General features: G+C 68.7%; 1 protein-coding gene across 1 annotated transcript in view; it reads right to left on the bottom strand.

Moving 5' to 3' along the window:
- The window catches only part of RPTOR (regulatory associated protein of MTOR complex 1), a 100,197-nt gene that overhangs the window by 15,894 nt on the left and 56,940 nt on the right, over nt 1-27,363 (bottom strand). The window contains exons 7-20 of the mRNA XM_028519067.2: nt 22,057-22,116; nt 13,753-13,853; nt 13,269-13,413; nt 10,468-10,543; nt 9,293-9,394; nt 8,968-9,051; nt 7,308-7,418; nt 6,911-6,985; nt 4,050-4,115; nt 3,561-3,752; nt 3,056-3,196; nt 1,453-1,570; nt 1,089-1,229; nt 624-782 (exon numbers count right to left, since the gene is read on the bottom strand). Of these exons, the coding sequence (XP_028374868.1) occupies nt 624-782; nt 1,089-1,229; nt 1,453-1,570; nt 3,056-3,196; nt 3,561-3,752; nt 4,050-4,115; nt 6,911-6,985; nt 7,308-7,418; nt 8,968-9,051; nt 9,293-9,394; nt 10,468-10,543; nt 13,269-13,413; nt 13,753-13,853; nt 22,057-22,116 (1,571 nt within the window). The remainder of the gene's footprint in view (nt 1-623; nt 783-1,088; nt 1,230-1,452; nt 1,571-3,055; nt 3,197-3,560; nt 3,753-4,049; nt 4,116-6,910; nt 6,986-7,307; nt 7,419-8,967; nt 9,052-9,292; nt 9,395-10,467; nt 10,544-13,268; nt 13,414-13,752; nt 13,854-22,056; nt 22,117-27,363) is intronic.

Raw genomic sequence — 27,363 nt, 5'->3', positions numbered from 1 at the left:
GCTGCCCTGGGGGGCAGGAGGGGCCGGGGGTGCTGGCCCTCGGGCTCTGGGCCCTCGGGCTCTGGGCCCACGGGGGCGGCTCGGGGGCCTCGCCTCGCTCGGGCCGGCCGGCCGCCTGCTGGTACAGCGCGGAGACTGGGAGCCCTGAGGACGCTCCGGGGCAGTTTCTCAGACATAAACGAGGAAATTGGGCATCTTAGAAAAATGGAACTTGTCCACTGAAGCTCACCTCTGAGGACACAGACAACCTGAGGGACGCTGTCATCGTCAGACACCTGGACTCTGAACCCAAACACACCAACCCCACCAGGCCAGACGCCCCGAGAACAGGGGCCTCTGACTTACCCTCCGTGTCCCCGTCTCGGGTAGGGCCCGCGAGGGACACTGCCTGTCATGCACCCCCCGGGGGCAGGCCACCCCGCAGGCCACTGCTGTCCTGTGACGCACGACAGGGACAGACGGAGGGTTCTGGCACCGCCGTGGGGCGGGGCTGGCCGCCGAGACAGCCCACCCAGTGTCACCAGCTCCAGACAGAAGGGGCCGGAACTGTCCCCTCCCCCGCTCGCGGCCCAGCAGCCCCCGCGTGTGCGCGTGCAGCGCGCCGGGCGGGGGGCGGGACTCACCGATGAGGGAGTTGAGGGCGGAGTAGGAGCTGACGCGCCGCATCTTGTCGATGGTCTCGAAGGACAGGATGTACTCCTCCGTGTCGGGGCTGCCCAGCGTGCTGCTGGCGCTGCTGCTGGTGCTCAGGTTCCCGGGGGAGAAGGCCACCGTGCCGCCGGCTGCCGCGCCGCAGGGAGGGCGTCAGTGCCGCCCGCCCCCCCGGGCCCCCACCCCCGCTTCAGGTCCCACGGCCGCTGGCGCTGGGGCGTGTGCCTGAGGTGCCTGTTCCACCCCCACCCCCGATCTCGGGGCCGAGCACCCCACCCCAGGGGACCGCGGGCTGCAGGAAACGCAAGTCGGGGTGCTAGGCCTGGGGGCTGAACCGCCGCCGCCAGGCCCCCCTTTCGCGGCAGGGAGGGGGCGGCCCCTGCTCCCACAAAGTGCCCGCCCCGGCCCCGGCCCCGGCCCCGGCCCCGGCGGCTCACACTCCTCCGTCAGGCTCAGGTTCTGCAGGGACTTGTTCAAGCTCCGGGCCGAGGTGACGGCACGGATGTTCCCGTAGGAGCTCACGGCGCGCAGCCTGGGGGTGCAGGGGCTGTCGCGCACGGGCGTCAGGCTCCCGCCCTCTGCGGGGGGAGGGGAGAGAAGTGTTCCCGGCGGCTCCAGCCGCACACGGCAAGGAGCAGGGGTTGGGCCCGTGGCTTTGGGAGCAGGCGGTGACGGAAGGCCCCTCCGGCAGGGCTGGCCCTGCTGGACACCTGCGCCCGCGTTGGTGAGGCTGAGCGGCCGCTGTGGGTTCCGGCAGAGGGCCGGCGCCCGGCTGCCAGCGTTCACAGCCGGGGGCCGCACCTGTGGTTGCGGGCGACGGCAGCGGGTAGTTCTTCTCCTCCTCCATGAACTGCAGGGCCACAGAGCAGAAGTTGCTCTCGTACTGCACGACCAGGTGGGTCAGCGCCACCACCAGCTCCTGCCGAGAGGGACAAGGACAGTCACCCCTCCTGCGGCGGCGACACCTGAAGCTCACGCCGGGCGCCGGAGTCGCCGCAGGAGAAAGAGAGAGTGAGGACAGAACCCCATGCTCAGTGTCGGCAGCAGGGACTGCGCCTCCCGGCGGAGCACCGGGAGAGCTGGTGTGGGCTCGAGCCTCTCAGCAAGGGAGTCAAGGTCAGGCCACCGGCCACGGGCCACCTCCAGGGGGACACCGAATGTCCGAGAGAACGACCCAAGGGAGACGATGGGGTGAGGACACGCCCACGAACCGTGCCTCTCCCGAGTGGAGGGGACAGGCCTGGCCGAACGTCACCGTGCCCAGGCCGGCACCCCCGAGGGGCCCTCGGTGGCTGGGCCGCCAGCTGTGCGCTTGGTGGGGCAGCTCAACCCGACACAGGGATGGCCTCCCCACCAGCCCAGGCTCACGGAGCCCTCGGTCTGCGTGCCCAACGGGCCCACCGGCCTCTGCCCCGGGGGTGGGCGCCGTGTTCCACAGGGTGGGTACTGCACACCCTCCCGGCCACGGGGAAGCCAAGCGGGAAGGCCGGGGCCGCGTCGCACCGGGGCCGCCTCAGCGCTCACACAGTGGGTCCCACTCCGAACACGGCTCGGCCTCGCCCGGCTGCCTCCGCCCCTCGTGCCCCCCCTCCTGCTCTGGACCTCGTCACCTGCTGGTCCCCCCCGGGAAGGCCTCCCCAGGGTCCCGGGCTCAATGGGCACTTCATCCGTCTCCACCCAGGACCCCCACGCCCCACCCAGGACACTGTCCACCTCCCTTCTCGCTTTCCTCCCCCGCCCTCCCCTGCAGGACCAAGCAGGACCCTCCCCCGCCACACCACTTCTCCTTCTGCTCAGGCCCCGCCCCGCCCCCGCCCGCCAGTGCGTGCTCCAGAGAGAAGTGCCGGGGCCGGTCACCGCTGGGTCACAGGCAGGGGGGGGCCCGACCAGGCACACAGGACAGCGACCGGCTCCTGTCAGTAGAGCATCTTCCTGCCCACTGTCACCGGCCCCCCCCTCACTTCTGCACCCCCCAGGCTTCCCCAGCAGACACTGCCTGCTGCGGACGGCTGGGCAGGTCCCAGGCCGCACCCACCCGGGAGGCAGCGAGCACTTGGAGCTACAAAGGAGGCATGAAGCGCTGCCGGGGCCTGGCCGCTGGGCCTGCAGCCTGGCCCCTCCCTCCCTCCCAGGACCCCGCAGCTCGGCCCTGAGGCAGTGACCATGAGCCCCCTGAGGGGCCCTTTCACCTGGGGATGGACGGGGCACCTGGCTGTGCTGAGCCAAGTCTCCACCAGCGTGAGACCTAGACGGAAATCGCCGCTGCTGCCCCGAGACCCAGGGCGCCTCCTGCTCTATCCAGGGCCCTGTTCAGGGGACACCGGAGGCGGGACCACACCCACACTGTCTGTCAGGGCCCCTGGGAGCGGGGCGCCCACGGCCGCGGCCAGGCCCGCCCACGCACCTTGCGGACCATGGGGCTCCCGTCGCTGATGAGCTGCGCCAGCATCATGGCCACGTTGTGGTCGATGGTGGTGGAGTGGTCCGTCCTCTCCGCGGAGTTGCCCACGAACGTGCCCAGGGCGAAGACGGCCGCGCAGCGCACCTGCGGGGGGGCACTGGTCACAGCCCTGCCCGCGCCGGCCCTCGGGCCGGAGCTCCCCCCACACGGCCCTCTGAGCCAGCCCCGCTCGTGGGGACAGAGGGGGGACAGGGGAGGGGCAGCACGGGGCCCGCGAGTCCCCAGCTCGAGGGGCAGGTGGCGGGGAGGGGGACGGGGTTCAGGGGACAGGCGGTGGGGGACGGTTTCTGGACACCGGGACGCACACGGGAGCAGGCCCCGCTGCGGGCACTGTCCCCACGGCGCCCCTGCCCATGCAGTGTCAGGCAGGACCACCGGCACCAAGGACCCGCTGGCAGTGGCACTGCGGCCTGGCCCGGGGTTGGGGGGAGGCGGGGGACGGACCCACCTCAGGAATGGGGTCGGAGAGGAGGCTGCAGAGCTTCTCGTGGGCGCTGTCCCGCACCCCACACCACCTGGCCGAGTCGAAGTTCTGCCAGATGCGCCCCAGGCAGATGGCCACCCACTGGCGCAGGAGGGGGTGGGGGTCGCTGAGCTGCTCCAGGCAGATGGCGATCAGGTTGCCCTGCAGGCAGGCCTCCTGGGGGTTCGGGGGACACATGTGGGGGACTCATGCAGCTGGGGTCATGGCCCTGGCGTTTCCCAGGGAGGTCTTGACACGCCCCTTGCTTCAAATCCCTCCAGTTCCAGTCCCCCCGCGGACACCGGCTGAACACAGGGGCGGCCCCTCTGCTCCCCCGGGCTGGTGCAGCCCCTCTCCCTGAGGGTGACCATCCCCCTGGACGTCCAGGACCACGCCCCCATGGTCCCCGGGTGCGGCAGCTGCAGCCCCGCCGCCCCTGGCTGGCAGGAGGCCGGGGCGCAGGGCGCCACCCACCTGCCCCGTGTTGTAGTTGTTGACGATCACGGCGAGGATGAAGGCCGTCATGGTGCGGTGCTCCGCCTGGAAGACAGAGGCCGAGCTCGTCAGGCACGGCAGGGACACCCGCTCAGGGCCCCTGGTGGCGAGTGTGGAACATGCATGGAGCACGCGTGCAGCAGGAAAGAGTGGCCCCTCCCGGGCCGGGCAGCCAGGGTGGGGGCGGGTCCATGGGCGTCCTGCCCCAGGTAGCCCCCGGGCTGCCCCAGACTGAGCACGTGCTGTGAGATGAACCCCCCGCGACTTCGTCTCCCGTGGGAGCACCTTCCCGGGCTCCTGTGGGACGGGCCTCTGCGCCCTCTGCGGGCTCCGGGGTCGGGGCCCCGCATGGTCCACACAGAGCAGGGCCTGCCTCCCTCGGGTTCCGGCAGGGCTGGCTCTGTGTGCCTGGCCCCCGCATGCCTGCCCCGTCCCAACGCCCACGTGGCTGCTGGTCCTCCATCGCGTGCACGAGCCACATGCTGGCCGCCGTGTCTGCTCCGTGCTGCCTCCGTGCCCAGCTTCCTCTGGGCCCAACCCCCTGCGGGGCCGCGGGCGTTAGGACCATCTCGGGTGGGGGGGGGCGGGGCGCACACGGGAGCAGCCCATTTCAGACGGGGCGCTGGCTCCGCCCTCATTCTCGGTGACACTTGCGCTGGACAGAGACTTCCGGGTGACGGCAGCTCCCCAGGCGCCTCGCAGGCCCCCCACATCTCCACTGTCTGTGCTGGCCGGTGGGGCGTCACGGTCCCTCCAGGGCAAACAGTCCTCTGCCCTGGACACTTGTGCCCCCAGTGGACGCCTCCGTTACTGCGGCTCCTCGTGCCACTTGTTCTCGATGGACCTTCTCAGCCCGGTGCCCTTTCCACGCCTGGCCGCCTCCCCAGGTCGCGCCCCGGCCGTGCCCCACCCACCGTCACGCCCTCTGCCGAGTCTCTGATGGCACCGACTGTGCTCCGTGCCCACGCCCGTCTGAGAGCACCTGGCTGGTCACGTGGCGGAGGGCGGAAAGGTCAGAACACACGGTCTCCTGGGACAGGAACAAGAACTGCTGAAGGGACGATACGACGGTTTCTTTTCTGATGTAATCGTAACAAGTTGTTTCTTCCCTTGCAAGTTTTTTTTTTAATTATTTTCAGAGAAAAGAAATGAAAAGGAGAAGGAGAGAGGAACATTGAAGTGTGGTCGCCTCTCATGCGTCCCTCACTGGGGACCTGGCCCACAACCCAGGCCTGTGCCCTGACTGGGAATCGAACCGGCGACCCTTTGCTTCCCAGGCCGGCGCTCAGCCCACTGAGCCGCACCAGCCAGGGCTGTTTCTTCTGACCGTCTGACACGTGCTTGCTCACGCCGACTTCTCGTCTTTCCCGGGCCTGTCTGCTCCTTTCTCCGTGTGGCGCCCTGGCCGGCGGGCGGCGTATCCGGCGGAGTCTGCCGTCCCGGCCCAGCTTCCCAGCCGCGGAAGTGTCGCTGAGCTAAGCTCGGGCTGTGCCCCTCCCGGGCCCCTGGGGGCGCAGCGACCCTGAACCAAGGGGTCTTCTGGGTCTTCGTTCGTTCCTGGGCAGGCGGCCCTCGCCCGCCTGGGGAGCCCCGATGCAGCCCGCCCGCCGTGAGCCAGGCCCGCGGCCCTGGCCCCAGCCGGGCCTGTCCTTGCGCGCTCTGCCCAGCAGGGGCGGCCGACCCGAGCGGGCCCCCTCGCCCTCCGGAATGGTCGGGGTGCAAGCCCCTCGCGGCCCCAGCTGTCAGCAGGGGCGTCAAGTCCGAGTCTCCGGCTGTCGGCCTGTGGCCTCCGCCGTGGGGGCCCCGGGGCCACTGTGACGTCCCCGCCTGCTTGCTTCCCTTGGGGGCTCCTCGGACCGGCCTCGCTGGTTTCCGGCTTTGGGGGTTCCTTTCCTTCCTGTCAAGCGTGGCCTCGTCCCGAACTTGGGTGGGTTTGGGGTCGGAGCCGGCCCCTCACGCCGCCGAGCCCGAGGTGCCCACACCCAAGGTCCAGCAGCGTTCTGTCCGGTTCCCTGGTGTGCCCACCCACCCCGGGGGACAGAGCCGCTCCCTCCACTCAGGGCGTCGCCGGGAACTGCCCACATGACGTGTGCACACGCTGCCCCTAAGCTCGACCGCCCGAGTGCCCTCTGCCGTCCCCACGGCCGCCCAGTGCCCGGCGCTCCCTGGGCTCCCACCGCCGCCTGGTTCACGGGCCCAGCTGGGGCTCCCTGAGATCGCGCCCAGAGCTCCTTCCACGGCCCCAGCCCCCGAGGCCACTGTCCTCGATTCGACTGGGGGTGACCACCGTGCCCTCCTCCCCGGCTCAGAGCTGGAGTCGGGGAACCCAGGCCCTCGTCAGAAAACCGTCAGAGGAGTTACGGTGCGTGCTATTCCCAGACGGCTGTGCTTCCACGATTTCACGTTAAAATGTAGGCTCCCTCCCTCCCCGACGCCCGAGGCACGTGGGCGACCTGGAAGGTCTCTGCACCTTCGCTGCACACGGGACCCGTCACGCCAGTGTCCCACACTCAGGAGGATGACCCTGCAGGCAGCGGGCGGCGGGGGGATTCCAGCACACGGCGACGGTGTGCCGGGGGGAGGAGATGGCGCCAGCGAAGGGCGGGGCCGCCCACACTCTCACTCAGACACGGCGCCCAGGTGGCCACCGAGACCTGTGCCGTCTGCTGGAGGAGGCAGCAGCCGCGGTGTGGACGTGGCCCCTGAAGCGTGGCCGCCTGCCTGGGGGGCGGGGGGCCCCTGCTCCACAGCCGCTGCGGGGCCCCCGCGGTGCAACGGGGGAGCAGAGACAGACGACACAGACCCCGAGCCGCCCACGACAGAGGGTGCTGGGTGCTCACCGGCATGTAGGGGTCTGCCAGGACCGAGAGGAAGTACTTGTGGCCGTTGTCCTTCACCAGGTCCGCCTGGCACGACTGGGGAGAGCACAGGAGACGTGTGAGCACGAGTGCCTGGAGGGGCCCCCACCCCCGCTCGCCCTGGAGGGGGGACCCACGGACACGCAGCGGCCACCTCCTGCCTGGAGCCTCGCTGCAGCACGCGGCCAGGGCGGCTGCTGCCGGACACGCTGCCCGGCACCATTCCGGGGGAGTGGGCTGCGTGCCCCCAGGGAGGAGACAGGGCCACAGGCCAGGGTGGGGCCCGGGACACCCGGGACGGGAGGGGCAGACCCGGGGCAGGGGGAGCGAGCGGAGACGGCGGCCCGAGCGTGGCGGGGGGGGCCCGAGGCGCACTCACGCTGTCCACGGCGAGGATCTTGGCCCAGATGAAGACGAGCAGGGGCCGCAGCTCCCGCGCGGAGCTCTGCAGCAGCTTGAGCACGTAGGGGAAGATGCCCACGGACAGCGCCTGGGGGACGGGGCGGCGTCAGGGGCCGGCGGCTGGGCCCCGGGGTCCCCGTCCTCGCCGGGCGGCCCCGCTCGCCCTTGGCAGCGGGGCGGGCCCCACACTGTGGCCTGCACGCGTGGGGCTGCATCCGGCTCTCCAGGGCACGTCCACCCAGCTCCAAGGGTCACACGTGCGCTGGAGACGGACCTTCGGACAGAGACATGCCCCAGGCAGGGCCTCCCGGGCCTGGTCTCTGGCCACCTATCACCTCTGGCGGGGGGCGGGCACCTCTCTGCTCCCAGGCAGGGGGCTCAGAGAGAAGGTGGTGTCTCGGGACAGGTGGGCAGAGCCCCGGGACGCCCACCCCGCCAGCCCTGCGCTGTCCTGGTCTCAGATGTCAGGACCCAACAGCGGGCCCCAGGCCAATGGCAACGCAGCCCCGTGTCCTGTCAAAGGCCCGCGTGTGGGAACGAGCCTTCTCCTCCCAGGCTCAGGCGGCCGGGCCCTCGGCTCCAGGCCCAGTCTGCACCCGCGACAGCACCCGGTTTACCCAGCAGGTCACAAGCTCCCAATTGGCGTGCATGTGATTCATTTTTAATTTTAATGAACCACGTGAATGAGAATCTCTCTGGAATGTCATTGGTGCACGTTCCCCGCCTTCTCTTCCGTGGAGATGGAGTGACAGGCCGGTGTGGCCTTGGCTGAGGCCCCGAGGCCGCGGGGACCCAGGAGGGCCGCACGCCAGCCAGGGAGGGGGCAGTTAGCCTCCCCAACCCCACGGCCTCCGTCTGCGGCCGACTCTCAGCCGCCACCCTCTGCTGACACCGCACGAGAGGACTCGATGCCCACACAGGGGGCCCAGCTGACATGCTGACGCCCACAGGGGCACCCCCAGCGGAATATCCGGCACCGCCACCAACCCTCACCTGCAAACACGCCCGTCTTTACAGACAGGCCTCCCATGTGAAACCAGGGCCGCACACCCCCACCTCCCCGGGGACGCGAGCAGGCGCCTGCCCTGACACGAGACGCTCGGCTGCGCTCCTGACCGCTCCACGAGCGCAGCGTCAAGCGCTAACCTTCCCACTGCGCGCAGACAGGACCACGCCAGGGCCCCACGTGGCAACTGCCGGCAGGTCCCCGAACCCCCTTCAGCCTGCAGACCCCGCCTCCTCCCTCTCCTTCTGATCTGCTGGGAAGTCAGGTCGCTTCTGGTCCCCTTCTCGCCCGTCCCCCTGCCATAACCAGCCGTTATGGTGCTGTTACAGGTGCTCTGAGGACTGAGGGGGGAGCTGTGACAGCGCCGTGCCCAGAGCCAGGGTGGGCGGGAGGGACCGATTCCCACTCGGGGCTGGACCACTGCCCCAAGGCCACAGGCCGGGAGCACCTTCTGCCCTTCGAAGGGGCCACCTAGTGACGGCAGAGGGGACGGGAGGGCAAAGCCGCAGGGGACGATGGGGTTAAAACGCATCCTCCCCGGGCCTCACGGGCGCACGGCCACCCCCACGTCACCCTCGGCCCCACAGCCACGTCCGTTCTCAGACGGAATGCACGCAGTAGGAACACGCACCAGGCTCACCGCCCAGGGGCCCAGGTCCAAGAACCTCCCCAGCAGGTCCAGGGCTCTCAGCCGGTGCACCTGGCTCAGCAGCACCTGGGAAGGAGGAGATGGTGTCACCGCGAGGCCGCGCGGCCCGGCCCCGGTTGCCGCAGTGGGGGCTCCTTCCCGGCAGCTCTGCTCCGACGGGCCGGGAGGGCGCCCTGGGCCGTGCCCACACTCGACTCGGGGGCCTGGGAGGCGGTGGGGCGCATCTGGAAGCACACTGCCGGCGGCGTTCCGGTGCGCAGGCGCCCAACCCCGTGGAGGCCGCCGCAGAGGGTCCCCAGCCGCTCACCTGCAGGACGATGGGGAGCTGCTCGGGCGGGCTCCTGTTCTCCACGCCCATGGTCAGCCACACCTGGAACGCGGTCAGCTGCTCGGCGAAGAAGGGGCTGTGCTGGGGGACAGGTGGGGGGGCGTGAGTCAGAGGGCTGCCCCCCCTCCCTGAGGCCGCGAGGCCCCCACACCAGCTGCCCTCACGCCCGGTTTCCAATCCACGTGGCGCCGCCATCCTGGCGGCGGGGGCGGGCAGGGCTGCAGCGGAGCGGGCACTCGGGGGTGGCGCCCAGCAGAGCCGTGGGCTGCACACAGACCGGGGGTGGGCGAGAAAGGTGGGGCGGTCCGTGGGGCAGGGGTGGGCCAGGGGGCAGGGGTGCAGAGGTGTCCGGGCAGAGATCAGACGGGCCCACTACAGGGGGCAGCGGGGTCCGGAGGGCAGGGAATAGCGGGGTCTGGGGAGCTGCTATGCCAACAAAACAAGAACAGGATTAAAAAGCCAGCGCGAGGCCTGCCTCAGCTACCCCGCCCCCACCCCAGCTTGCCGGGATTCTCCCCAGATGCAGAGCAGGGCCCTCACAGGCCAGAAGGGGGGAGGGCAAGCGAGGCCTGAGGGCGGCCGACATGGCGCCGCCCGGAGTGGACAGCGAGACCGGAACTGGACCGCTCGCCAGACTCCCCGCCGGCGCAGCGCGGACCACGTGTGGTGTCCGGCGCCCAGAGCACGGCAGGGGTTTGACTCCGCACACCCCCGGCTGCCTCCAACGCCTCCCAGGCCCTCGGGTCCTGACGAGGGATGGGCACACAGGCCTGCTGTCCCCCCACTCAGTGAGCGGACCCTGAGACCAAAGGGGGCCACTCAGGCAGTAGTGGCGGGGGGGGGGGCCCTGCAGACCCTCAGGTGCCACGAGTGAAGCCCCACCAGCTGGTTGGCTCCAGGCCCCGCCTACCCACGGGGGGGGGGGGGGCGCCCTGCGGCCCGGTAGCTCCGACACCCCCGAGGCCCCGCCCCCGGGCCCAGAGTCCTAACAGTCCCAGACTCGGGCAGCACTCGGCCCCGGGAGAGCCGGCCGCTTCGGAAGCCGGTGCGGGCCCCGGGACGACGCGTCTTTTCAGCGGAGCGGTGGCGGGCGCACAGCACCGCAGGGCCGCGGGCACCACGCCTGGCGGACCGCGCAGGGCGCAGGGGCTCACCCGAAACGCGGTGCCCTCCTCGATGATCGTGGGCAGCTGGGAGAGGCAGATGTCCACCGCGAGGTCCCAGGCCTGCCTGTGGGGAGAGCAGAGGACGCCCGGCATCAGCGAGGGCCCCGCCGCCAGGACCCTGGACAGAGGACAGCGGGGGCGGCCCGAGGGTTGGGGGGCGCGTGAGGAGCAGGGGCTGGGGTGGGCAGCACGCCGGGCCGTCTTGTTTGTGGCATCTCCTCTCTTCAAATGGAAGCACTGACACCCACGGGACGCAGCTGCTGCCCCGCACGGGCCCCTCGCAGGGGCAGGCCCGCCCCCCACCCCCCAGCCAGCGGCCCCGAGGGCGGGGCGTTCACACCGCGTCCGGCGGAAGCACAGTCAGTCGCTGCCACTGCGCCCCGCACAGATCCCTCCGCCACGAGCAAACACGGGTTCGGGCCGCAGGAGGCAGAGGAGGGCGCGCCGTCGGGGGAGGCGCGGGTGTGACGTGGGTGCTGGGCCACCCCTGGGACCGCCCTCGGTCCGTCTCCTCCAGTCCCGAGGCACCGCGAGCGCCGGCCACTGGAAAGGGCTGCAACGCCCGGGGTCCCGACGGGGCGCAGGCAGCGCACGGGCAGAGGTGGGCGGGGCGGCCCTGGCCCGCGCTGTCGTGGTCGCCCTCCGCCCACCGCGCACCACCCCGCGGTCGGGAGCCCGGACGCTGTGCGCCGCTCTGCGTGCAGGACCCCCGGGGCCACGGGCCACGGCGTCCCTTAGGCTGCGGGGCGTGTCGTGAGGAGCTGCTCGGGGGCACCCGCTGGGGGCGTCACCAAGGGAGGGGACAGGAAGGGAGTGCCAGCCCCAGGGGCGGGCAGGGGAGGAGAAGGAAGCTGCAGGGAGGGCTGGGTCCCTGCTGACCACCGCACGGTCAGACACCGCCGCGGGGTGCGGCCGGCCCCGGGCGGGGGAGCAGAGGCAGCGGCTGGCGCTGGGCAAGCCAGTCCCCTCTCTGGGCCTTTGGCGGTTCCTTTTTCCCAGAGGAGAGGGTCGGGGGCAAGGATCTCGGCGTTCCCCATTAAAGTCTGGAGTTACACGGCACACCACCACTGTTCTCTGCTGAGGGTTCTACCACTTGATGGAACGGGTGGTGTTCTCCAGGGCAAAGTCGAGAGAAACGTGGTGTTTTAACTTGGCATTCTCGTCAGGGGGGAGTGGGCCTCGAGGCCTGAGGGTCTCACGGCTGTGGGGTGGGCTGGTCCCCAGGCAGCTGCACCCCAGTGGCTGCACCCCAGGGAGAGGGCAGGGTCAGGAGGGTCCGGGAAGATCTGGGAGGTGGGCCAGGCTCACGGCAACCCCGGCCCTCCGAGTCCCCTCCCGCCTCCGGGCGGCCCAGGCCAGAGCCGGGGTTTCCAGGAAACGGGCCCAGGGTGGCTGCGCCCCTCGGGGCCGGGAGGCAAGTCTCCCGGGGCGTGGCCCCGTCTGCACGGACGGGTCGGTGGGCACGGCGCCCTTGCCGGGGTCGGAAGGCACAGTCACCGCCGCCGAGAAGTGCAAGGGTCCCGACCGGCCGAGCCTGAACGTGCAGGGGGCCGAGCCCCCGATGGCCTCGCGTCAGGAATTAAACAGGAGCTGGCTCCCAGCCGCTCTCCATCAGCGCCCGGCCCGAGGCGAGGGCGCTGGACACTGCTCTGCTGACCTCCACTTCCGACGCACTTTGTCGTCCTCCCCCCGCCCCCCCGCCCCCCGGCTAAGGACGCAGCCTCCCAGCAGCACCCAGGAGCGCGTGCGAGCACTCGGTGTGAACTACTCGTTCCCAGCAGGTGTCCCACCGCCTGGGTGGTGTCCCCCCCCCCCCAACTGTCTGTGCTCCACGGGGGAGGGCGCTCTGGGCCCGTGCCGGAGGGCTCGTCAGAGCGCACGCCGCAGAGAGCCCAGAGCGCCCCCAGCACCAGGCGGCCTCGGGCCTGGGAGGCAGCGTCAGCCTGAGTGGGGCCCAGGTGAGCTCACTCTCTCGAGCCCCCGCCCCCAGGACAGGTGTGTGCGGGGCGCCCCCCCTAGGATGGAGTCCGAGTCCCAGCCCCCCGGAGAAGAGGCTCTGAGTGCCACGGTGGGGGCGGGCGGAAGCGAGGCCCCATGGGTGAGTGGCCACAGGGCATCCTGTGCACTGGACTCGGCCTGCGAGGCAACGAGACCCAGTGCCCACCTGCAGAGCTCAGGGTTGGGGCTTGAGGAGCCCGCACCCGAACCCCCCGTCTGGCGAGCCCGGGAGGGGCGTGCCCACCGGGTCTGAGGCCCCAGCGGCGGGGCTGGGCCCGGCGTCCACCAACTGTCACGGTGTTCCCGATCTTTTGAACGATTTCTTGAGGGAACACGGGTGACTCCTTCTGCCAACGGGCTTCTCCCTGCACACCTGCGGGTGGCAGCTGCCTGTCACACCTGAGCGTGGGCAGCGTGCTGCCTGGGGCCACAAGGGAAGTGTGGCGTCCTTCTGTGTGACATGCCTGTCGGCAGAGGGACCCTGAGGACCCGGGGCCCGCCGGGACGCTCCGTGCCGACTCCCCCTCACTCGCCAGCACGGCGGGACCCCCGCAGTCAGACCCCGAGCAGCCGGGGGCGCAGCCGGGACAGCCTGAGGGGACACTGCCGGGACAGGGGGCCCCACAGAGAGCAGGCACCTGCGTCGCCGGGGCGTTGTCAGGGTGACGCTGCTGCATGTGACGAGCTTCTCCGGCCCTGTGCCCGGGCCCGAGACCCGCTTGCTGGCCTCGTGGTCCCGACGACCCGGCGCCCATGTGGACGGGAAAGCCCGAGCCACGGGGAGCACTCACCACATGGCGTGCATGTAGGTGGGGGGCAGGCGCGGGCTGCTGACCGGCGTGCAGTTGTAGGACCTCATGATCCTCTCGGCCAGCAGGAAGTTCCGGAACAGGCTGGCCACCAGCAGGTCCTGCCGGAAGAGCTTCTGGAAGAGGTCTGCGGGCGGGGGACACGCGTGGCGCACGTGAGCACAAACACGCTGACGTCCCGCAAACACCCGACCGGCCAGCAGCAGACACACGTCCCTGCACGGACACGCGGGAGCACGGACCGGCGGCCCCTCAGACACGGGACTCATGGCCCGAGAGACACCGCGTCCCACTCACCACACGCCACCGTGCACAGCACCTGGCCGCTCACCCGCACGGCGGCCTCTGGGGCCCCGCCTCCTGCTCCCCGCCCCCCCCCGCCCGTGCTCCCGACGGCCCCAGGCCCCGGCTCCTGGCAGCCCTCCCCCCCCCCCCCCCCGGCTCTGCCCCGCGCCGGCCGCCTCACCCCGGGGGAGCACGTTCCAGGCGATGGTGTCCGTGATCGCCGTGAAGATCCAGTTCAGCTCGCCCAGGGGCGTCCTCCTGTCGTTCAGCCGGCCGGGGATCCTAGGAGACACGGCGCGTGTCCCTGAGTGGCTGCGGGGACACAGCTGCCGACCGGGGCAGGGCACGCGGCCATGCCTCAAGGAGCCCTTGGCCTCGCCAGGGTTCTCGGGACTCACGGCCTCTGCCTCTCAGGACTCGCCCCACCCTCCACCCCACCCCCTTCTGCACCCAGACGGAAGCAGTTTCTTTGGTGCCCCCGGGCCTGCGGCCCAGACCCCGCGGCCACCAGCCACTCCGGGGGTGTCCACGCCCGTGAGACGAGCCGAGGGCCCACGGGCGGCCGTGGCAGCTGCCGCCGACGGGTCTGCGCCCGGTTCCATCCCAGCCCCAGCCCGGCCGGTGCCCCGCCTGCGCACCCGCCCCTGAGCGGCAGGGCCGAGGAAGGCAGTTGGTCCTCGAGGGTCGACTTACCTGCCACTCGCTCAACTGATCTTTCCGAGCACCCGCAACAGGGCACCGCCCCGGCACCGATGTGGCTGCAACACCAGGCAGGTGCCGTGCCGCGGACAAAGGGGAGCCCCAGAAAGGGGCGGGGGGCACGCTGCGGGGCGGGGGGCTCACGGCCTCTGTGTGCAGCACACAGGAAGCCCTCTCTCCCTCCCAGACAGGAAGTGCCCGCGGGGCCTGCTTCCAGACGAGAGCGCCACCCTGCTGTGCGCCGGACGCCACAGCCCGAGGACTCCGGCCCCTCGGCTCACCGGGGCGCCGAGTCTGCCCGCGCCAGCTGCGGAGGCAGGGCCCCTGGAAGGGGTGCGGGGGCGACATCCTCGGCCACACGCCGCTTCCCGCAGGAAGCCCTCCTCACCTCGCCTCGGACGCTCCGTGGGGGGACCCGAAGGGGGGACGGGGAAGCGGGATGACACTCGGGGAAGAGGGGCCCGGCCCTGCCGCTCGGAGACGGCCCGAGGCCTCGGGAAGAGGCTTCCCCGTCGGAGAGCACAGCCCCGCCCCCCCGGGGAGACCAGCCGTGGCGCCCCGGTCCCGCACACTCGGCCGGTCGCTGACTCAGAGACGCGGGCGGCAGAGGTGCGGCGGCAGCGCCGTGTGGGAGTCGGGTCGGCCGGGCCGGGGAACCGCTGCAGCCCTCGGCCGCGCTTCAAGGAGTCCCTGAGGCTTCGGTGACTCACCATCCGCCCACGGAGAGCAGCCGGGCAGGCTGTGTGGGGACCCTTTTGAAGTCAATGGGGGGGCTGGCCAGGCCTGAGAGGGAACCCCAGGTGTAAACCAGCGTCGGGGCCGAGCAGGGCTGAGGGTGGACTCACCGCCCCCAGCCCGGGCACGAGCCAGGCCTCGGGCCACCAGGCACTCTGACACCCTCCCTGGGCTCTGAGCCGGGGCGCAGGATGAGCCGGAAGCGGCTCAGACCTCGAGGCCTCGTTTCAGCCCAAATCTCTGCACAGTTGCCGCGCTCTGCCCACAGCCTTTGTAACAAAGACACGGGCGTTCACCGGGAACCCAAACACGAGCTGAGACCAAGAGCCACCGCCGACAGGAGAGCGCGAGGGCGGGGGACTCGCTCGGTGGCGGCATCAGATTTAACGGTAACTTTACTCCCCACGTTCGAGGAGTGAAAGGACAGCTCGAAACCCTGGCAGAGAACGGGAAACTGTAAAACGAAGGCTGCGTACTTCAGAACCTCCAGAACCCGTGAGTACAGTCTGTTAAATCAAGAAACCAGCACAGGGGCTGGACAGCTGGTCGGAGTGCTGAGGACGGAAAAGGACGGGGGGCCAGAGGTCACACTCGGGACCGAGCACGAAGGGACGGAGGTGGGGGTGGGGCTGCACACACGCCCTGGACACCGGAGCCACAGAACGCTCGTGCTGCTGGGAAGGTAAAGCAGGCGCCTGACTCACCAAACCGACCCACCCGACAGCCGCTGACAGGCTGGGACCCGCAGTTTCGGAGACGCTGCCGGGAGCGGAGCTCTTGCTGATCTCTCCAGCGAGGCACCGGCGCGGCTGTCAAAGCCGTGCCATGGTGAGCACAGCACCTGAGAGATGCTACTAGCATCGCAAGATCGCACGATTCTAGCTCAAGATGGGGGGCCTGAAAACACCCCCCAGGCGGCGGGCCGTCCGTCTGAGGGCGCTCACACCCCGCAGCGAGTCTCCGGGGAGAAGGGCGTGCGGTGCTGCACCCCGGGGCCCTGCCCCCGAGGCCGGGCTGCGACCAGACAGCATGGGCCAGGAGTTCGGTCCCACTGAAATGGGCGCCCTGGGTGGGACATGGGAGCCCCACAGGGGGCCCGGAATCCACAGCCTCGACTCCAAGCCGAGCCTCCACACACCGGCTCGTCCGGACACACTCGGCAGCCGGGGCGGGGGGGGGGGGGGGGGGCGTACGTGCCCAACACAGCGGGGCCCGGGCGCCCCTCCAGGCCCCTGCCGCCCCGGCGGCATCAGCGCGTGAGGGCCAGGCCCACGGACAAACCCTCGTGCGACACCCCTCGCCAGCATGGGGCGCCCCAGGGACAGCGCTCACGGCCGGCTGGCGGCCTCCCGGGCCCCGCCTCCCCACTGCACGTCTGCGCGGCTCCAGTGAGTCATCGCTCGCCCGGCCGGCCAGCGGCAGGCGCTAACGCGTTACTGATTCTCCACCTCCCGCCGCCACCGGGACGCACCTGTGCGGGAGCAAAGGCCCGCGCTGTCTGAACCAGGACGGGCTCTTGGAGGGCTTTCCTCTCCAGCGTGAGCCGAGTGCACGGCCGCGCTGACCGCAGACGAGACCCTGAGCACAGCGGCCGGGCCCACCGGGTGCCCCTCCCTGAGGAGCACGGGGTGTGGGACGGCGACAGCCCCCGGGGCACACCCTGCTCCACGCCCTCCCTCGGGGGGGAGGGGGTCCGAGCCAGGAGGGCCGAGCAGGCTGCCTGCTGGCTCCGTGCCTCGGTTTCCTGGTCTCAGAGCTCGGGGGGGGGGGGGGGGGGGGCTCCCTTGGACAGGCTCCAGGCGGGCGGGAGCACCAACACGGCCGACGCCCTTGTGTGGCGCCCGGCACAGAGTAGGTGCTTGCTCAGTGAGTGCTACCTGGTCCCTCTCGCCCTCGTTCCCAGCCACAGGGACCAGGGTCGCTCTCGGCTCTCAAGCACCAGCTCGTGCACCTCCCTGCACTCGCCTCGTGCCGCCCCACCCCCCCAGCACTCAGAGGGACACAGGGAATTGGGCGAGGTCGGAGCCCAGCGCCGGGCCGAGGCCAGGGCTGTCCCCCAGGCCAGGGCCGTCCCGGGCAGCAGGGGCTGCGCTGCAGCTGCAGCTGCGAAGGGCAGGGCCCCCCTCCCACCGCCTCCGAGACCCTGGGCCGGGAGCCATTTAAAATGCACAGTTCGCACAGCCAGGGTGGCTGTGGGTGATTCTCGGTCTGCTCTGCACCTCCCACCACCGCAGTGCGCACCCAGAGCCCCACGGCGCCGGCTCAGCACCCCCGACTCCCAGAGCCGCCGAGAGCCTCAGCGAGCCTCCCGCTGCTCAAGTGCTTCTTCGCCCTGTCTCCTCTCGGGGCTGAAGGATGCCCCTTCGCCCCCGAGCACGGACCTTGCCACCACGCTCGGCGAGGGCTCGGAGTGTGCACCTGCCCCGCCGTGGCAGCGAGACGCTCTCCGTCAGGCTGCAGGGTTCTCGGCGAGGATGAGAAGTCGGGGCACTCAAGGAAGGCTCCCCGTGATTTACTTCCAGACGCAGCAGCTTAATCAGAAGACAAATTCCTCCCCGTCTTTGAAGGCCGCTGCTAAGTCATTATCTCCCTCCCTCCCTCCCTCCCTCTCTCTCACACACACACTCACACACTCACTCACACACACACACACACACACTCTCACACATACACACTCACACACACACACTCACACACATACACACACACACTCACACTCACATACACTCACATACACTCACACAACACACACACACACACATACTCACTCACACAACACACACACACACATACACACTCACACACACACACTCATACACTCACACTCGGCCCACACCCCCGCCCCTGTCACGGGCCGGGCTCCGAACAACACGTGTTGGGCCCACGCGACCGCGGTGGCAGAGGCCGGCGGGGCTTGCACTGGGCCCCTGGGGCCTGGTCACGGAGCTGCCCGTGAGCGGCGCAGGGCGGGCGCCCACAGGGACAGCTGCGTGTGCGGGGTGGGGGCCCCTGCAGGCCTCGGCACACGGAGCCACACGTGTGGGAGGACAGCTGCACGGGAGCCGCACACGCCTTGAGCCCCCTTGGTCTGTGTGGGCCGGGACGACCGCACACAGGGCCCGGGGGGCGGTGGGGGGAGGGTGGACGGCCCCCCGAGCACCCCGAGCAGTCCCTGGAGCCGAAGGACGCACACCCAGGGACTCGGGCCGGCACCGCCCTCCGCCTCTGCACTAGGACTCGTCTTCCTGGCCTGGGGGCGGGGCGGCGGCGCAGAGGCCGGGGCAGCCTTCACGGGGCAGGGGGCGGCGCGCTCAGCGGCAGCGTCCGCGTGGGGAGCGCAGACCAGAGAACTGAACTGCGGAGCCCAGGGTCCGGGAGCCTTGCGCAGGGGCGGTCGGCCAGCTCCGAGCGACAGCCCGGCCGGCGCGATGTCTGTGCGTTGCCCGAGGCCCCGGCACCACTCTGCCGCGCCGACATGGCCCCCAGGCTCCAAACAGCGCCGTCGGGGGGCGCGGGGCACGCGGGGGGTCGCCCGGCTGACGCCCCGGGCGCAGAGCTCTCCCACAGCCTTGTCCGAGCTGTGAAACCAGCTTGTTAAGTCTCTCCAACTGGTAAAACTTTACATTTGGGATGTTCTGCGGCTTCTCCGAGCACCAGCTACGGACACGTCGGCTTCACAGAGGACGCACCCCGGCCCTGCGAGGGGCGGGCGGCGGGCTCCCATGCAGCCTGGCTGGGAGCGGCCTGGCGGGAGGCCGGGGCTGCGCCGGTTCCTCGGCCCTAATGGGGCCCCGGGGGGCCGCAGGCAGGGCGCGCAGGCCCAGCCGGCCTCAGCGGGGATGGGCTGCTGCCGGGGTGGGGGGGGGGGCACCCCCAAGAGCCATGTGTTCTGCACAGAAACCTCCAGAAAAGGATAATGAAACGGGTGGAAGCAACGAACAGTCCCGCCGCACGGAGGCCCTGGCCCCCGGGGGGGACCGGGAAACGCAGGAGAACCGCACTTCCGCCGAGCCGAGCGGCTGCTGGCCAAGCGGCCGTGTCTCTCCCGAGGGATGGCCAGAGCTGCCTGGGCGCAGACCTGAAAATCAGAGCGTGGAGCCCCGGCCGGTGGGGCTCAGTGGACTGAGCGCCGGCCTGCGAACCAAACAGTCGCTGGTTCAGCTCCCGGTCAGGACATACAACCGGGCTGTGGGCCAGGTCCCCCAGCAGGGGGCGCACGAGAGGCAGCCACACACTGATGTTTCTCTCTCTTCCTCCCTTTCCCTCTAAAAAAATAAATAAATAAAATCTTTAAAAAGATGCGTGGAACAACAGCACTTCCTCTCCGGTGGAGAAAGCACCCCAGCCAGCTGCTTCTGCAGAGGCAGCCGGGCCGGACGCGGGGGCCCCTGGCGGGGCCCTCCGTCTCGGCTGGTCTCCAGGGCCGGGCAGGGTTAGTGTACAATCCCAGAGTTTGGAGTTTGTCCCGGCATAGAAAACAAACAGAACCCACCCACCCAGCAGGGGACCGCCAGGCCCTGGGGTGAGACGCAGCCTGCTTGTCCCAGGGGACTGCACCCCCCCCCTCCACCGCACCGAGGCCCCGCATTGGCCCCAGCGCTGCCTGTGGCTGGTTGTCTTCGTTTGGGCCCTCAGTGTGGGTGGGCAGGTGGGTGGGAGGGCAGTGCCTCGCCGAGGCCCCCCCTGCGGCTCCCCCTGCATTTCCTGCGAGCAGCTGTCACCTCTGAGCACCTCCCGGGCGCCGACTGGCTGCCCTGAAACCCTCCTTGGTTAAAGCCTCTCTGTGTCTTTCACCAGTTTTTTAACTGGGATTTTTCCTTATTCGTGGGTCTCAGACGCCTTCGCACATCCTGCACACAGGCCCTGGCCAGCTGCGGGACCTGTGAACGGTGCCCACGAGTCTGCAGCTCGTGTCTCTGCCCTCTCAGCCTCACCGTGCAGAGGAGAAACGCTTCAACCTCTGACTGAGCCCATTTACGGACGCCTCTCTGGTGTGGCTCCTGCGCGGGGTGCCAGCCCACGCACCACCACGCCTGGGTCAGCCACGGGGGAGGCCTGGGGGTGTGTGTGGGGGCCACAGAGACGCGGCCGAGACCAGGCGCCCCGCAGCCCGCCACTGCCGGCCTGCGCCGCCCAGAGGCCGGGTGGTGCTGCATGCCAGGCTCCTGTCCCGCGGAACCAGGGGAGAGGGACAGCGTGGCTCTGACCTGGAGGTCTCCAGCAGGCAAAAGCCCAACATCAAGAAAACTGTAAGCCGGGGATGGACGGTCCGAACAGGACCCCAGCTGCACCTCGGCAAGCACCCCAGCTGCAGTGACACGCAGCTCCGCCGGGGCCCCAACAGACACGGCTTCCTGAGAAACTCCACGGAGAAGGCGGCAGACGGGGCGGGTGACGGGGCGGGTGACAGGGCGGGCGCGACTCGGAGGAGGACGGAGCGAAGGCGCCGGAATGGCTCCCAGGGCCCCGAATGTCGCTGGGGCGCGGAGCCGCGCAGACCGGCTGCCGGGGCAGACCTGGTGTTCTCTCGCCTCGGGAGACCCCCCCCCCCCCCCCCGGGAGCGTCTCCAGGGCCGCGCTGCGCTCGGCATCTGCAGGCGGCTCGGAGGCACGCGTGGCGCCATCTGTCCCCGGACGCCCCGGCGCTCACGACTCGCGGAGAACTGGCAGACGCCGCGCCTGGGGCGGTGCGCCCGCAGCAGACACTCGTGGGGGCGGGGGGAGCCTGCACCCTCACCGACCACCAGCAACGGTCCCCAGTCCTCGCTCCGGCCACGGGACCTGGGGCTCGGCCCCCAGGAGCAGCTTCCCTGCCCGCCCCACAGCCCCGCACCCCACCGGGGCGCATCGCCGCCCTGGCAAGGCCAACGCCGACTCGAGCAGAGGGGCTGCTGCCCCCCCCCCCTCCCCGCCCCACGGGCTCCGGCCGAGGTCGGGCCAGCTGCTCCCGCCTCGGCGCCCCCCTGCTGCAGCCCGGATCGGGGACGAGGTGCACGGCTTCCGGGCACGCACCCGAAACTTACGGCTGCTACCGCTACGGAACCGCTCACAGGTTCCCACTAACGTTCGGTGGTTCTTCCCTCTGCACCTATTTTTACACACACTCTCCACGCCCTGGTTCTCGTGAGAGATTTTAGAAGATGGAAAAGAAACCAGGCACTACCACTCTCTTCCTCGCCTTCTCAAGTCCCGCCCTCTCCCCAGAGGGGACAGAAGGGCGCCGTCCCCACCTCCTTCCGCTGGAGCACACCCAGTGCGCGCCGGGAGCACGACCTTCTCGGCATCCTACTGTGCGCACGGGGCCCGTCTTCCCACTGGACAACGTGTGTGCTAGCCCACTCGGTGTCGCTCAGGGGCGGCTGCCACCCACGGGAGGAGGGTCCTGTGATCGACCCCCGTCCCCGTCATGGCACACAGGCCCAGCATTCGGGGCCAGGTCCTCGGGGTGCCAGGCAAGGCGCTTTCCGGGAGAGGGGCCCAGGAGTAGGTTTGCGTCTCCCACCTTGGCCGTTCTAACCCGTGACCGCACACCGCGCATGCGTTCGAGGAGCAGCGAGGGTCGGCGCAGAAAGCTCAGGCACCACCACCACCAGCAGCGCGCGTCAGGGCCGCACAGGGAACACGCGTGGCACAGTCACGTGCCGGGCACGGGCGGCCTCTCGGACCCGAGGTGGCGCCCAGCCAGAGGCAGACAGCGGCCCAGGGGGCCTGGCGGACGAGGGGAGGCCACACACTCAGGCGCGCTGCAGAGGACACCCGCCTGGCGCAGGGGGAGCGGGTGCCGACGAGGCACCTCCGCGCTGGCTCAGGGTCGGGGTGTCTTTAAACGGTGAAAAGGGTCCGACCGTGGGGTCTCGTTCCTTCATCCGGCCCCACGCTGAGCCACATCCTACTCGGGGCACCACCACAGCCACCCTCCCGCGGCCTCGACGAGCACGGGGAACGCACCCTCGTGAGTGGGGGGTGGGCCCGCGAGGGTGGACGCGCTTCTGAGGGCGAGAAGGGGAGACCCCGGATGGGAGCACGCCCCGGCCCCGAGGACCCCACTTACTTTTCTATCAAGTCCAGGGTGACGCCGGGCACCAGGCTGACGCACTTCTGCATGCAGAACCTGCGGGGAGAGAGCACAGAGTCAGCTGGAGGCACGGGGCGTGGGGCAGGGGAGCGCCGGGGGCCCCCAGCAGCAGCAGCAGCAGGGCTGGCCCGGGGGGAACGGCGGCCCAGGCTTCCTCTGCCCCGGCAGCTCCTGCGCTCTGAAGGGCAGGACCGTCCAGGGCCGATCGCAGAGCTGTCCGGGGGAGGGGAGAGACACGTGTGCGGTGACGTGAAGTGGCCGCCTGGTGGGGGGGGCACAGGCGCCACAGGATGGGCGCTTCCACCCAGTTACGGCCGACGGGAGGTTCCTGTTTTCCTTCTGGAGACAGTGCACGGGGGGAAGGGGTGCCCGGCACACAGCAGACACATGAGGGAGACAACAAGGAGGGATTCCACCGCGTGATTTTAACCCTCCCAGAATCGGCAGCCGAGTCAGAGCCGAGACTTGCTGGCCGCGGGCCGCGCCACCCCGCACAGCTGCGGGGACCGAGCGTCCAGCCTGCGGGCTCAGGCCCTCGGGACCCAGCCCGGCTCGGCCTGCAGAGGCCTCCCGCCCCGGCTGCAGCTGGGACAGCCACGGCCCACACTCAGAGAGCACGAGAGACACGCCTGGCAGTGCCACCCGGAGCCGTGCCCTGGCCGCTCCGCTCTGCAGAGGCACCGCCAGCAGGGTCCCGTGGCAGCGCACGTGCGGGTCCGAGTGGTCCTGGGTGAACGGGCCTCTGAGGGCTGGAAAGGGTCAGGGGTCGGGGGAAGGAGTTTCCCAGTCTCACTCTGAGTCCTCCGCAAACACGCCACTTGGTCGTCTGCGCTTTTACCGGGAACATCCTTACCGACCGGACGTGTGGGTTTCAGGAGCGACAGACATATTTGTACCAGATAATCCTCCTGCCAACAGCAGTCAGCTCTGGACGAGATGTCAAGGCGGCCGTCGGAGAGGGCCAGGCAGGGACCGGAGGGGCGCGGCCCCTAAAAGCAGCACTCCCTCGAGCACTCTGTTATCCGCTACACGGCTGTTCCGAAGTTACCGCTTTATTTACAATTTTGCTTTCTTTGCCACACGGAACTTAAAATTGCGTATTAAGTAAAATCCATCACTTCCTTTCTGACTTTTTAATTCTCCCTGTTGGTAATTCTTCTAGTTCTCTGGTGAGTTTCAGACTTAAACCTTGGTATATTTGGAATTCATCTTAGTAAGAAGGGGGGATTTAAAATTTCCGAATGGTTAGCCGTGTGCCCTAAATCCTAGGTATTAAGTAATTCATTGTTTTCCCAAATGATGAATTCCCACATGCACAGATTGTTTCTGGAGCTATCTGTTGCACTGCCTTAAATGCCTATCCCAACCACACCGTCAAAATGTGTTTTCATCACCGACAAGACCAGGTTTCCTTTCAAAAATGTTTTTTTTTCTTTTATTTTCACGGCTATTTTCAAGCACTTATTCCTCTAGCTGACCTTTAACATCACAATCTCAGCCCTGGCTGGTGTGGCTGAGTGGGTTGAGTATGGGCCTAGGAACCCAAGGGTCGCTGGTTCGGTTCCCAGTCAGGGCACAGGCCTGGGTTGCGGGCCAGGTCCCCAGTAGGGGGCGTGCAAGAGGCAACCACACATCGATGTTTCTCTCCCTTTTTCTCTCCCTTCCCTGCTCCCTAAAAATAAATACAGTCTTTAAAAATAAAAATAAAATCATATCCTCAACATTGTGTTAAATGTGTGGTTAAATGCTCTAAGTTAAATGTGTGGATGGACTCAGGGAGAATTTCCAGCCCTCCCTGACTGGGCCAGGGCTCGGCCAGTGCCTCCGTGCACCAGGCTTCCTCCCCCCACCACCAGTCCCGTTTCAGGGGACCTTCCCTCTCGGCTCGTCCACGTTGCTGTCACTGCTCCTGCTGCTGTTGCAGATTTACCCTGCTCCCCAGCATCTCCTTGCTAGTCTTTCTAATGTAAAAAAACCCTGCACATGAGGAGCACATGGGATAAAGACGTGACTTTAATAATCGAGGGGACACGACATCACCGGACTGAGAACTGGCACACGCCAAAGACCGGAGGGCCCACGGGTGTCCCTCCTCACGCCTGTGCCCACCCGCCTGCCGCCGGTGGCCGCTCTGGCCCTTCGGTGCGGGTCTGTGCGCACGAGTCGTGGTTACTGATCGGCCACTCCACGGAACACTCCTCCCTGGATTTTACCAGCGTTTTTGCAGAGCTGAAATTCAGATCATACCTAAGAATGTAAACCTGCCTTCTCTTCAGAACCTGTGTGCCTTTGGTTTGGTTTCCTTGTCCAGACAGCGCAGTGAGCACACCGCCGAGCGGCCGGGGAAACACACGGAGGCTGGGGAGCGCCTCCCGCGGCCCGAGGGGCGCCAGCGAGATGCACCGCGGAAGCTCGGCCCGCGAGCGTGGCTCCCGGCCCGCCCGAAAATCTCTCTCGCCCAAAGGAAGCGCTCCTCCAGCCTTGCTCTGAGTTTTTATTAAAACTCATTTTTAATTTTATCAAATAACTGTTCTCCGCTCGCCTATTAGGATGATGAATTGTATTAATAGGCGGCCTCATAGAAAGCCATCAAAGCAGCTCTGGAGGGAACCTCCCTCAACCGAAGGTGACTGTTCTCTCCCGCACTGCGGGGCTCCCATCCCCCCTCGCCTGCGAGCTCTGTGGTGTCTGAGTGTGCGTGTCTGTCTGTGTAAGTGCATGTGTCTCTGTGTGCTCACGCATACGTGTGTGTGCTTCTGTATTTGTGTGTGTGTGTGTGTGTGTGTGAGCGCGCACACACCCCCTATCCACCAGGGGAGGCTCCGGTGTCCAGAGCCGGGGCCGGGCCCACGGCGGGCCGCCCAGGGCAGGCTCCCAAGCACGGCGGACTCGGCCACACACGCTCCCAGGGCCCCATCAGGAGAGCGCTGAGCCACGGACACACCAGCTCTCCAGGAAAGCCCAATTTCGAAAGACCGGCCACCACCTCGGGAGTGTAACTGAGGTCACTGTTGACGAGCAGAACTGTGAGGGCGGGCGCCGCCCTGCAGTCGGAGAACCCGGGAAACTGCGGCTTCGCACTTGCCAAGGGCCCGAGTCTGGGTGGTTACGTAACTCCTCCACGCTCCTAAAACACGGGTCACGTGCCCGTAAAGCCAGAATTACGGAGACGAAAAGGAGCGAAACGTCTTAATTTGTAGCTAGTTCACAAAAATGGAATAAATACTATTTTCCCCCTTACTGAATACATTTTCTCCCACTAATTTAAAACGGCTTCCAGAACATTCTGCCACACCCCCTTACAGGGCTGGGAACCTGGAGGGGAACGGAATGAGGCCCCTCACCCTCTGCTGACACTCATGCACGGTGGCCGGATGCCACTGCACAGCAGAATGACAAGGGGGTGGGCGGGGGCCCTAGGGAAGCCTTGGCCTCGGTCCCGACCGGCCAGTGGGGGAACTGGGCACTGAGGCAGGGGCCAGGTGTGGCCAAGGGCATCCAGCGCAGGCCCCGTGCCCCTCTGGTCTCGGCGAGTCCCAGGGGCCGACAGCGTGAGACGGAGCGTGAGCGGCCCCAGGAGCGAGCCACGGGTATCCCCACGAGGCTTCAGACAAACTGCGTATCTCGGCCTCTTCCTGGGGCACCAGGCAGGAAAGCCAAAGACAGCCGGTCACCCGGTGTCCGGGGCGGCGGGCGGGGTGCAGCAGCACGACCCTCGGCCTCCCGGCTTGGCCACACCTGCGCCTCAGGTGCGAACACTGCGCATTCCCCCACACTGTGCACACACCCTGGGTGACTCGGGACGGCGGATGCCTGGGGACGCCATGGGGACAGCGCTCTGTCAGCCGCGCACTCCAGAGTGCGGTCGCTGTCCCCCGGCTTCCCCGTCCTCTTTCCCGTCTCCGTTCCCTGGTGGGTGGGGGGTTTGCGAATGGAAAGGACAGCCAGGCGCACAGCGGACCATGGAGCCCAGCAGTGTGAGTCTGAGGCGCGTGGTGTGCACCGGGAGTTTTTCAATACGACAGCCCTTGGGACGTGTTTTCTCTTCCTTGTGTCATTACAAGGCCATGCACGCCTGCCTCCCCTCCTCCAGCCCACCCTCGGCCCCCCAGTGCTGCTCCAGCGGCAGCTCCAGGCTGCCCAGAGACCAGTGAGTGCCCTGAGGCCCTCCAGGGGCCTCTCCCAATCCTCAGCCCGGGAGAGGCCTCGTTACCCTCTCCCGGGGACCCTCCTTCCGCCCTGGCTCTGCGGCTCCCCTCCTCCCATGTGGACCTGCCTGATACCAGGGACCCGAGCTCGGCCCTCCTGGCTAACCCTCTCTCTGTGGGAAATGTCACCGCATCAGAACCATGGCAACGAGCCCCCTGAAGTGACTCCACTCACTTCAGGCCCTCTGCTGTGAGGTGCCTTCCTCTCGACACCCGCACTGGCGGGAGCCCCACGCCTACAAGATCACAGCCACAGCCCCTCCCCCAGCCTGTGGAGAACCCCCCCAATCTGAGCTCACGACCAGCCCGGTCCTTCCTTCCCTGCACACCCAGCCGACCTTCCTGCGGAAGGACTCACAGCCTCACGCGTTCTCTGCGCGGGAGGCCACTGCTCCAGCCAGCCCCGGGCCTCCCTGGACGCCCAGCGCTCGCCAGCTGAGACCTCACGGCCCCCGGCTCCCCCGGCAGACGCACGGTGGAGGAGAGATGGCGCGCCAGCGGCTCCGAGTTACTCCGAGATCAATAGTCCCCAGCACAGACCCAAGCAACACGGCTCGTTCCCGAAAGGCCCCGGGCGCCCGCGACTCGGTGGGATGGGTCAATACTCGGGCAGCAGCTCTGCAAACAGCATCCTCAGCTTTTCCCGCTGCGATCACACAAGCCCTGGGCAGGGCCAGCTGGTGTGTCAGAGAAATAAAAGGAGACGCGGTTCTACAGCGCAGGCACTTTGCAAAGGGTCGCCAGCCCAGCCCACGCGGCCGCTGAGGTCACACGCCGCAGCTGGAGCTGTCTGAGCAGCGTGTGCACGTCCTCGCGCGGGCACCCTCTCACCCACGCGGGCAGCGGGCGGGTGGGCGGCGTGGGCCGGCGTCATCAGAGCTGCACGCCGCTGCCCGCGTGGCGGTGCGACTCATCCCCTCTCCCCGCCGCCCGCCCACGTGCGGGAGCCGCGGTCACATTCATGGCCGAGAACCTGGGAATCTCGGCTCCAGCACGCTTTAACCCCCCCCGCCCCCGCCCCCGCTGTTCGCTCCCGCTGTATTGCACGGACACGCAACTGGTTCGGGGCATTGAT

Source organism: Phyllostomus discolor, chromosome 8, assembly GCF_004126475.2.
Source record: "Phyllostomus discolor isolate MPI-MPIP mPhyDis1 chromosome 8, mPhyDis1.pri.v3, whole genome shotgun sequence".
Classification (NCBI taxonomy): Eukaryota; Metazoa; Chordata; class Mammalia; order Chiroptera; family Phyllostomidae; genus Phyllostomus; species Phyllostomus discolor.
Note: the sequence above shows the minus strand (reverse complement) of the source record. Positions and strands in the feature narration are given on the sequence as shown.